General features: G+C 39.6%; 1 protein-coding gene across 1 annotated transcript; it reads right to left on the bottom strand.

The window, feature by feature from the left end:
• Positions 1-10,601: 10,601 nt before the first annotated feature.
• On the bottom strand, positions 10,602-10,958 carry LOC107825288 (secreted RxLR effector protein 161-like). The gene has a single exon (XM_016652131.2). The coding sequence runs from the start codon at positions 10,956-10,958 to the stop codon at positions 10,602-10,604; it is 357 nt and encodes a 118-aa protein (XP_016507617.2).
• Between the last annotated feature and the right edge of the window lie 1,310 nt (positions 10,959-12,268).

Here is a 12,268-nt window from a genome sequence, read left to right as displayed (position 1 = left end):
AACATCAAACTTCTTCAATGTTCGTGGTAATCCTACCACAAAAGCCATAGTAATGAGCTCCCACTTACACTCTGTATCAACAACCTCTAAGTCAACACACATAGTTTCTAATGTTCATACTTGACCTGCTGGCAGTTCAAGCACCATGAAACATGTCCAAAATTGTATTTCTTCATCTTCCATCACCAGTAATGTTGCTTCAAGTCACTACATCTTCGTGACACCTAGATTAATGGAATATCGTAATCTACGAGCCTCCTCAAGAATAGACTCTCTCAAACCATCAACATTCGGAACACAAATCCAGCCTTGAAGACGCATGACACCATCAAGTCACGACCCTAGTTCGCCCTCCGTGAACTATCGTGACGACACCTAGTCTCTACGACTAGGTAAGCCTAACAAATCCGGAAAAGAAACAATTTGCGAAAAGAAAATAATATAAAACCAAAATAACAAAATAAAATAGTGTTTAAGATGCCTCCTGGCACATAACAGTACACAAATCTCAACCTAACACTTCCCAAAATCCGGAACCCCATGAATCACAAGCTAAGAGATACATAAGAAGCTCTAACTCTAGAAATGTCTAGCAAAATGAAAATACAGAAGGGCTATACTATTACAGAAAGATAGGAAGGGACTCCTCAATCTATGGACGCAGAAGATATACCTCAAAGTCTCTACAGAAGTGTCTCACCTCAAGGATGATAAGACTGAGTAGAAGTACCTGGATCTGCACATGAAAACCATGCGTAGAAAGGGCATGCTTACACCACAGCGGTACTCAGTAAGTGCCAAGCCTAAGCTCGGTCGGGTAGTGATGATGAAGGTTAGGGCCCTACGAATGTTAAATAAAATATAATGTTTAATTGTGTAGAACAAAACAGTATAAATAAGTACAACAGTAAAAGTATCACAAGATAGAAAGAACAACAACTACTACTACAGAGGAAAAGTAAACACAGAAAGAAATACAGCTCAACACAAAGATAACAACCGGGGATCTCCGATGATACCGTCCTGTAGTCCCAAATATAAATATCCAGTGGATCTCCCGGAATACCGTGCCGTAGTCCAACTCATAATGCGAGGGGATCTCCCGGAATACCGATCCGTAGTCCCAAATGTAAATTCTCAGTACAGGGGGAATCTACCGGGTGTAGTTCCGTATTTCCAATGTAAATGTGCAGAGGGATCTCCCGGAATACCATTTTGTAGTCCCAAAGTAAACATACAAGGGGATCTCCCGGGATACCGTCCCGTAGTCCCAAAGTAAACACACAACAACAACAAGAAGAATACATAGTTCAATTCAAATTCCTTACCAAGGTAAAACAGGGATTTCTAGCCTAGCATGTTGCACGTAATCCAAATAAGGCAGTTTGAGCAAGTAAGGCAATTAAGTCAATTAGACATGCTTCCCTAAGGTAGAAACAGTCTTAATTTGCAAGTATAATAAACATGAAAAAGAAACATAATTCTAATTACTTAATGAAAACCGGATTTTCAACAATTAGCACAAGTAGACACTCGTAACCTCACGTACAAGGCATTTCAATTATCAATAATACCAAGTCCTAAGGGGAGTTTCCCCACACAAGGTTAGGCAAGCCACTTACCTCGAGTCGGCTCAATTCAACCCGAAACCACGTTCTTCCCATGAGTACTCGACTCCAAATGGCCCAAATCTATTCAATTCAATTACATAATATATATATATAACACTTCAAGTAACTGATTCTATAAAGAAATTCTAAGCTAATACACGAAATTAGGTAAAATGACCAAAACGCCCCTCGGGCCCACCTCTCGGAATCGGGTAAAATTTATATTTTCAGAATCCTCATACTCTCAGGATTCTAACCATACCAAACTTATCCAAATCCAATGTTAAATTCCCAATCGAAACTTGAAATCTAGGTCTAAGAACTTCCTTCAAATCTTTCCCCAATTTTCATCCCCAATCCGAAATTAAATGACAAAACTAAGATTAGATTATAGGAATACAACTAGAAAGGGATTAGGAATCGTTACCCACTGATTTCTTCTTCAAAATCCTCCCAAAATGCCCTCTCACGAGCTCCAAATCAATTTCTAACTTTTTGAAACGAAACCCTCGAAATTTTGATTTTTTTGCCCAGCAAATCCGCATTTGCGGTCCACCTTCCGCATCTATGGTACCGCTTCTGTGTTCAAGGGTACCGCTCCTGCAAATTCCATTTAAAACCTCTTCATCGCACCTGCGACCCACAATACGCATTTGCAGTCACGCAGGTGCGGTACATCTTCCACTTCTACGGTTCCTGGCCTTTCCTACTTTGGCCACTTCTCCGGCTTGACTCCGCTTCTATGGCTTGACTCCGCATCTGTGGGAGTCGCACCTGCGGCCTCTCAACTGCAGATGAAGTTGTGACAGCAGTCATAGCTTCAGCTGCAACTCCAAATTCCAAATCCTTCCGTCAACCATCCGAAATCATCCTGAGGCGCCCGGGACCTCAACCAAAAGCACAAACAAGTCAAATACCACTGTTCAAACTTATACCAATCCTTAAAACACCTAAAACAAGATCGAATCAACCACGGATTCAATCCTAAGAACTCCAAAACTCTCAATTTATGCTTTCGATCAAAAAGTCTATCAAACCTCGTCTGAATGACCTGAAATTTTGCACGCACATCACATTCAACACTAACTTTCGAACCGGAAACTTCAAAAATTCAACTTTCGACATTTCTAGCCTAAATAAGCTATAAACCTCCAAAACACAATCCAAACATGCCCCTAAGCCCGAAATCACTCAACGGAGCTAACGGAACCAACAGAATTCCATTCTGAGGCCATCTTGACACTGCTCTGACTACGATCCAATTTTTAAAACTTAAACTCTCATTTAGGGACTAAGTATCCCAAAATATTTCGAAACTCAAAACCAAACATCCCGGCAAATCAAAATAGCAGAAACAAACACGGGGAAAGCAGTTAATAGGGGATCGGGGCGTTAATTCTTAAAACGACCGGTCGGGTCGTTACAACTTCCTACACTTAAATATTTGTTCGTCCTCAAACGAGCATAGAGACATACCTGAAGTAGTGAAAATATGAGGGTAACGGTTGCGCATATCCTGCTTGGTCTCCCAAGTCGCCTCCTCGACCAGCTGACCCACTAAACCTTTACTCATGTAATGTTCTTTGACCTCAGCTTTCGAACCTGCCTCTCCAATATCGCCACTGGATCCTTAACATAAGATAGATCTTTGTCCAACTGGACTGAATAGAAATCCAACACATGCCACGGATCCCCGTGATACCTTCGGAGCATCAAAACATGAAATACCGGATGAACTTCTGCCAAGTTGGGAGGTAAGGCAAGCTTATAAGCAACCTCCCCGACAAGCCTCAATATCTCAAAATGGCCAATAAACCTCGGACTCAACTACCCTTTCTTCCCAAATCTCATAATACCCTTCATAAGCGAAACCCAAAGCAGAACCCGCTCTCTAACCATATAGGAAACAACACAAAACTTCTGGTTCGTGTAACTCATCTGTCTGGACTGGGCTGTACGGAGTCTATCCTGAATCACCTTAACCTTCTCCAAAGCATCCTGAACCAAGTATGTGCCCAATAATCTAGCCTCGCCCGGCTCAAACCAACCCACCGGGGATCTACACCGCCTACCATACAAAGCCTCATACATTTAACGAGAATCTTTTATAACCACACAAATACTCTGAGCCTCTTTTTGACTTGTTTAGGACCACAAATTTTAAAAGTTTTTATTTTTTCTTAAACTCCGTGCCCAGCCAAACAGGTTCACGTAAATTGGAATTGAGGGAGTACTTAATAACCTTTGTATATGGACTTCACTTCACACTGTAGCAAACATGAAGATTCTTTGTGACCAATTGAGGGACATGAATGTAACTATGAGTGGGCCTTGGATTGTCTTGAGAGATTTCAATAGTATCATGCATGTTGGAGATAAGATAAATAGAGTTCCAGTACACCAAAGTGAAGTTGTTAATTTCGAGGAATGCTTGGATGATATTGGAGTGGGGCAACTCACAAAAAGAAGAAGTCAATTATCCTCTAGAAATAATAAAGATGCAGGAGAGAATATATAGTCACAACTGCTGATCAAGTGATACACTTTACTGCTGGTACCCTACTGTATTAGGGAAAATAAATACTACACGTGGAATTAATTATGTGGCTAACATGGAAAGACACGTGGATCTTTAGAAAAGTGACAGCTGGAGAAGAATATTTAAAAAGATATGAGTCTTAATATGTACGAGCAAAACGTCTAAGAGACGAGAAGAAACAGTTACTCGCGTCTCTTTAGTAATTTAAAGAGATGCCGGTGGAATAAACCAAGACAGTAAAAAGCATAGGTTCATTTATCTTCAATGAATGGGCATGAATGATAAAAAGTGTTATAGAATCTTCATGAAACAGTTACGATTACCAATTATAACGTTTCATTAATGTCATTAATGCTCATAATGACTCGATCATAAAGAGAAAAAGACGTTGTACTTAGAGATGGCTATATAAGGAAGAGAAATGTCATTTGTATGGACATGTTCTGATGATTACTGGAATACAATTATTTACTTTTGCTTTATATTGATTACATTGCTATTTCATAGTCTAATTTTTCTTTCTCATTTCAAGACTATTCCTTTTCTTGATTATCAGTTGATATTTTATACGTCAATACCACACAAGAGGGGGGTGATTTGTGTGGTGTCTAATTTTTTTCTTAAACTAATTATGGAAGGACCTGGTTCTTCTATGTGTTCCTTCTGCTACTGTTGCGGAATAATAAATGTAGAAAGTAAAGAACACAAGTATTTTTACGTGAAAAACACCCGACTCAAAAGGTGAAAAAACCACGACCTACAACTCAGTAAGATTTTCCAAACACTTACTAAATCACTGAGCCAAAACAGCATTTACAAAACTCTTTGTAAACCTAAGGATTACCTTTAATCTCGTTGTAGCAACCAGCCTCTAACTGTTGCGACAACTTCAAGTTAACTCTAAATTGATTACTCAAAGTACCTATTATAATTGCTTCTAGATAAAGTTGAAAGGTACAATATGAAAACACATACTACAATAGAACTAGAAATAAAGAAAGACACATAAAACTCTTTATGGAGCTGGTTCTTCAATCTGGTTCATGTTGCTTCAGGTTTGCACACTTGAATCACACACGAACTGCTTGCAAAAATCCTTGCTATTTTGCTCTCAGTTCACGTTTAACTTCTACATTTTTGTGCACCACTGTAATGTGAGAACATCCTGCAATTTATAGAGTTAGTAGATAAAGAAATAACTAGAGTTCTGATACAACTCTTCCTTGGTGGAAGGGTTCTAGTTGATCTCAACTTCTAACTCTTTCCCTGTCTTAGATAATGTTCTCTTTGAGTAAGGAGTCCTTCTCCTTATCAATTATGCAATCTTTTCGATCAGGAGATATTAAATACACCAAGTTAAGCATATCTCCTTCACGTACATCCCACATGCTCGAATCTGCCCGTTTTTGTACACCTGAGGGATGGACCTAAGGGATGGACCTGGTTCATTCCTGAGCTTCCTTTGTCAATCTTCAAACTAACCTTCATTTGGGCCAACATCAGTAACCTGAGTACTTCTAAAAATAGGCTTTGACTGAAATTTCTATTTTTTGGTTAAACAAATTGGTTTTATTACCGGGAATCTGATAATCCATTCAGTTTCCAAATCCTTTTTCCTATAAAAAAATCATGTCGACTGCTAACGGCAACAACCAACAAAATTAGCAACACCAGTTGAACCAGCAAAATCAACAAGGGGATAAAACTCCAGTCCCTTCACCTCGAAACTCTCGAGAAGGGACACCTAACAGATCTGAATCACATGTGAATAACCAACATGAGGATGATCAAGCTATTGATGCAACATTAAAGCAATTGATCGCAGAACAGGTCAATAATGCTCTTCAGGCTTTTGTAGTGGGTTGCCAACTATACCACTGCCAAATAACACCGCCACCATAGAAAATCCACGTTCGGGACTCGCCAATTCGGGCAGTGGAGGAACTCCCAGCGAATCTCATGATGGAAGGTTAGGTATTCCAATTAATTCTGATTTACAATGTTTAGTGCTAACTTTGCAGAAACTGATCAATAAGTAGGATGATTGCATAGAGCAGATACCTGGTGTTCTACCTATAATCAAAGGGGTGGACATGGAGAAATATTCTCAACAACCTTGGAAACTAAGTGCCTCTCCTTTACCTATTCCAAAAAAGTTCAAGATGCCCGATATCAAAGTATGATGGAACTACCGATCCACGAGATTATGTAACAACATTTACCACAGGAGTGAAAGGCAATTATTTGACTAAGCAAGAGATTGAATCAGTGCTAGTTAAAAAATTCGGTGAAACACTCACAAAGGTGTATTAACATGGTATTCTCTTTTACCTAAAAACTCTATTGATTCTTTTGCTGAGCTTGCACATTCGTTTATAGAAGCACACTCGAGAGCTAAGAAAGTTGAGAAGAAGATGGAAGACATCTTCTAAATAAAACAAGGAGATACAAAGTTACTCTGGGAATTCGTAGATAAATTTCAATGTGAAAGGATGATGCTACCACGAGTACCTGGCAATTGGGTGGCTATGGGGTTTACAAGTAATTTAAATGAGAAGAGCTCAGAAGCCACGAGAAGACTCAAAGAAAGCTTACAAGAATTCCCTAAAACTACTTGGAATGATATTTATAACAGGTATAGCACGAAGCTGCGGATAGAAGAAGATACTATCACTCAGTCACGGGGAGATTGTTAGAAACTATGCGTCCACCAGACTGTATAGAGAACCGGGTTCTCTATGTGTTTCCTCTGAAAATACTGATGAACCAAACTGTATAGCGATCTGGTCCTATATCAGTTTGGTACAGTGCTAAGTTTGTGTCAGTCCACCAAATAGCAGAGTACCTGGTCCTTTGTGTGGTTCTACTATGAATGCTAGTAATGTTGTATACAAATAAGGCCGAGGATTTTTACGTGGAAAAATCCCACACAAGGGGATCAAAAAACCATGACCTACACCTATAGGCTTTTAACTTCACTAACTTGCAATCTCCCTATTATAAGACACTTTACAATAACCCTATTGTAAAGACTTCAACTAACTTATGATGCTCTCATCACAAGCCACTCTATAATTATCCTAGTTACAAAGAATTTAACTAACTTGTGGTATTTCAACCACAAGCCACTTTGTCACACTACGGTTACAAAGACTTTGACTAACTTATGATATTTCCACCACAAGCCACTTTGTCACACTATGGTTACAAAGGCTTTTGCTTATGACTAATCCTAGCCACAGCATAAGCTTAGGGAGTTTACGGATTTTGGTTTGTTCCTAAGACAATGCTTCTAAGAAAGCCGGATAGGAGTTACAATGAAGAACACATAACATAGACTCAACAATCCTAAGGACTTAAGATATCATCAATCTTGGATCAGGTCCTTGAGGTTGCAGCAGCTTTGTTCTTGAGAGAGGTTCCTGAGCACTTGAGAGAATTTTCATTTTCTGTATTTGCAAGTGTTGAACCTGAATCTCATGGCTTGCATAAGGTTTATACTACACAAGACATCCTTAGTGATGTCCAATCTCAATGGGAAGTGACTGTTGCACTGTTGTAGGCAGTCACTTTCTGCAATTGCTTTCCAGCTGTAGTTGACTTGTACTTCTATCAGAGAACCCTAAGGGACCAGGTCCATGTTGTGTTCCTCTTTGTACAGTTGCGGACAATCACTCAGTTGCATTCCAGTTGTATAGTTGACTTGTACTTTTGTTAGAGAACCTTAGGGGACCAGGTCCCTATTGTGTTCCTCTTTGTACAGTTGCGGACAGTCACTTTCTGCAGTTGTGTTCCAGCTGTATAGTTGACTTGTACTTCTGTCAGGGGAGCACCAAGGGATTAGGTTCCTGATCTGGTACTTGTGCACACTACCCAGATTGTCTTGAGTTGAGTAACTTGAATCATTGTACTTATGTTGATTAGAGAATGAGTGGGCGCTGAAAACAGTGCAGTGCGACAGAATTTTTATTTCCAGCTGTGTCCAATTGGCTTTGTACTGCCATGAGGAACCTGCACAAGAGTATATGGTCCTTGTCTGGGTTCCTATCTCCTAAAGTTGTAGCAAGTTCACATTTAGCTGGAATCCGTTAGATGCAATGCAATCCAAGTGAGTCGGGTTCCCTATCTGGTTATTGACATTAAGTTTGTTAGATTATCAAAACATAAGGCAAAGATATTGAAAACCTATCAAATTTCCCCCTTTTTGATGATGACAAACTTAGCATTGAAAACGAGGAGTTAGAGTTTAGAGAACCAGATTGTATAACAGGAGATCATAGGCTCCCCTGACTTTATGCCCTTACTTACACATGTTTCCCCATATATTCCCCCTGACCTTTTACTATTATTCTTGGTCTTTTATCTGGTTCCATACAGAAAGTTTGTTCGATCATCAAAACATAGATTAAAAGACCTTAAGCCCATCAATTTTCCCCTTTTTGATGATGACAAACTTTGAACATTGATGACTATTTGACTTAACAAGATAAGGTACCAGCAACTACATATGTTCCCCCTGACTCTATTCTTCCCCCTGACATATGTCTGCATATGTTCCCCTGACTTTATTCTTCCCCCCTGACATATGTCTGCATATGTTCCCCCTGACATATGTTCCCTTTGACTCTATTATTCCACCTTTTGGCATCAACAAAAAGACATAGTTAGACAAAAAGGCATAAAGAAGTCCAACAAAGCTAATGCATGCCACATATGTGCACATAATCATGAAAGAAAAGATAAGCAAAAGGAAAAACAAGCATTGTAGAAGTAAAAGAAGAGTTGTTTTATTGATAAGAAATTTTACTGTTTCAACAGGAGCAGCACGGTGAAATCCAACATGCGATCACAAAAAGACAAACCAAAAAGAAAAACAACAGCCACAAAATCATCAAAGCAAAAGATAACTAGCCACTGAGAGGATCCTAGGGGGCACTAGAAGATGGAGGCTTGGAAGAGGAGGCAGCAATGGTTTTGAGAGCTAGGTCTAAGCGGGTAGTTGCAGATAAATGTTAGTCAAGCAGTTTTTCCCGCAGGTTCTCCACTAGTTACCTAAGTCCAGAACTTGTCTCATACTTGCCATCTTCTAGATTGTCAGGCAAGCGTGCGACCCCACAAGACTTTTTCTGAGTTAACTCTCCTGCCCAAGTCCACTGTCACTTAAAATGGTATTCATTGAACCAGGTCTTCCCATAGTTTCCCACTTTTATTTTCTAAATATTTCAATAAACTTCCCATTCCTGATTGCAACAGCCACAATGCCACCCTCAAACAAATCTTTCTCAGCCATACCCTTTTGTAGATCTTTTCAATAAGGAACTAGGTTCCTCCACAACATCTTTATCAACCTTAACCACTGGAATGTTTTTATCAGCCACAGCTTCCCCCTATTTCATCAACCTCTTCTTCTTTTTATAATACTCTGCTTACTCTTCTGCAAGGCAAACTCAAAAGCCTCTTTCTTCTATAATCACCTAGTTTGTTTTAGCTAAAAGAGAATCAGGTTCTTCAACAGATTCTTCTATGACGGTGTCATGAACCGGAGACTCAAAAAGCACCAGAGTTCTTTCATCCCCTAAGAATAGAGTTTCTTCCCCCTGAGATTCAGGAACAGAGGAGAAGTAGGGTTTGCAACACATGAAAGTGAGACTAGAGATGAGGTGACTGGAGAAGAGGAGGAAACCGATATGGGTACAGTAGTATCAGGTATATTGAAGAAGTGGGTTTCTGGTGATGATATTAAGGGAGAAGGAGATGTGGGAGTGATGTTGATGGCAATAGAAAAATTCGATTATTCGTTGGCTATGGTGAGAGAGGTGGTAAAAGGTGCAAAGGGAGATAATGGTTTAGAACTACTGGTCTGAAAAGTTAGATGATATGGCAGTTGAATTAATTTTGCTATCTTTTCCTTTGAACAAGCATGCGAAAAACACATTACTACTAACCTGTGGTGCAGGAACCAAGTTCCTGACCTGTTTTTGTAAAAGGGTTTTTGCGACTCTCCTCCGAAGTTCAACACTGTTCTTTTAGCTTCTATGATCATCATGTGTGTTTACCTGCAACGGTATAGATGTGAGTTCGGCCTAGTCAGAAAACACTTTAGCCAATTTTACCTTAGTGTGACTATGATAGTCATGTCAGCAGAACCAGGTTCTCAATTAGGTTCAAGTGATCCCAATGCCATCTTGTTTCTCAAAGTGTTCTCTGCTCAGAGCTTTGGTGAAGATATCTGCAATTTGATTTTCCGTGCAACAAAATCTTGTACAAATAAGACCCTTTTCTATATAATCCCTGAGAAAATGGTGTTTGATATCAATGTGCTTGGTTTTTTTGTATAGAACCAGGTTCTTTGCCATGTTGAGAGAACTGGTGTTGACACATAGAAGCGGTACACAATCAATGTATACACCAAAATCTACCAATTTTTTCTTGATCCATAGTGAATGAGCATATCACGAGGTAGCTGCATCATACTCTTCTTCAGCTGTTGAGAGAGCTACTGAGTTTTGTTTCCTTGTACCCCATGAGATAAAACATGATTCAAGTAAATGAGCCATTCTAGATGTGCTTTTCCTATCCACCAGATAACCTGCATAATCAGTGTCAGCATAACCAATAAGGTTGAAATTATCACCTGAAGTATAGTACAGAACCAGGTTCTGTGTGCCCTTAAAATATTTCAGAATTCTCTTAGCACCCTTCAGATGAAATTCCTTAAAATTTGATTGGAACCTTGCATGTAATCCCACAGTGAATACAATGTCTAGCCTGCTGGCAGTAAGGTAGAGTAGAGATCCAATGATTCCCATGTTGCCATATCAATCCTTTTCAAGAGTTTTTTGATGCATTTCTGACTGATACACGTTCCCTTTATGGACTGCTTCACTTGGAGACCTAGGAAGACATTCAGTTCCCCCATCGTACTCATTTCAAACTCACTTCCCATGGGTTTAGCAAATTCTTAACATAATGAGTTAGTTATTGCTCCAAATATGATGTCATCCACATATATCTGATCAATGAGCAGGTTTCTTCTCTGTTTCTTCAAAGATAATGTATTGTCAATCTTTCCTATTGTGAAGCCATTTTTCCAAGAGAAACTTGGATAATCTCTCATATCAGGCTCTAGGGGCCTACTTCAATCTGTACAGTGGCTTATCCAATTTTGAATACATGTTCAGGATGAACATGACGTTCAAAAGCCTAGAGGTAACTTGACATAGACTTCTTCTTCGAGAAAAACATTCAGGAAGGCACTCTTCACATCCAGTTGAAATAAGGTGAATTCCATATGTGAAGCAAAGGCAATGTGGATCCTAATAGCTTCCATGCGAGCTACTGGGCCAAAAGTCTCATTATAACCGATCCCTTCCTCTTGATTGAATCCTTGGACATCAAGCCTTGCTTTGTTCCTTGTAGAATTTCCATGTTTCTCCAGCTCATTCCTGAATACCCACCTGGTCCCTATGATGGTTCTGTCTGAGGGTCTAGGTACCAGGTGACATACCTTGTTTCTTTCAAGTTGATGCAGTTCCTCTTACATTTCAGTAATCCAGTCTGCATCGTACAATGCTTCCTTGATATTTTTGGGTTCTCTTTGGGATAGAAATGCTGAGAAGGCTAGGGAATTTTTGGTTTTTGATCTTGTCTGAACTCCAGAATCAAGGGGTGATTATATTATCAAGTGAATGGGAGCTTTTGTATTTCCAATTTGGGACTGAAGATTGATTGGTAGAGAAACTGGGATAGTTAAATGGATTTCCCTGAACTCCTTGTTCAGTTACTTAGGGAGTGCCTTGCACTGCATCTCCAACTCTTTCTTCTACTTCAGGGGTAGTAATGGAAGTACCAGGTTCCTCTTTAGATGTATAAGAGGATGTTGCATTGTCTCTCACCTGTCTCCTTCATCTTACTCATCAAATAAGCCTTCTCATTTGAAGCCCCGGATATTTTCCAGGGACCAAAAGTGGTTCATTATCTTAATCATCATTGTTTCCTCCTTTTTTAGAGGAGGATGTCTCGTTGAATAGCACATGAACACTTCTTTCCACACAGTGTGCCATTTTGTTGTAGACTTTGTGGGCTTTGCTTTGAGGGGAGTATCCCAGAAGGATTCCTT

Source organism: Nicotiana tabacum, chromosome 11, assembly GCF_000715075.1.
Source record: "Nicotiana tabacum cultivar K326 chromosome 11, ASM71507v2, whole genome shotgun sequence".
Lineage (NCBI taxonomy): Eukaryota > Viridiplantae > Streptophyta > Magnoliopsida > Solanales > Solanaceae > Nicotiana > Nicotiana tabacum.
This window is presented reverse-complemented; position numbering and strand designations above follow the sequence as displayed.

Excerpts from the sequence above, each read along its gene's own strand:
- LOC107825288 (XM_016652131.2), bottom strand. The coding sequence starts at position 10,958 with ATGGGAATCATTGGATCTCTACTCTACCTTACTGCCAGCAGGCTAGAC.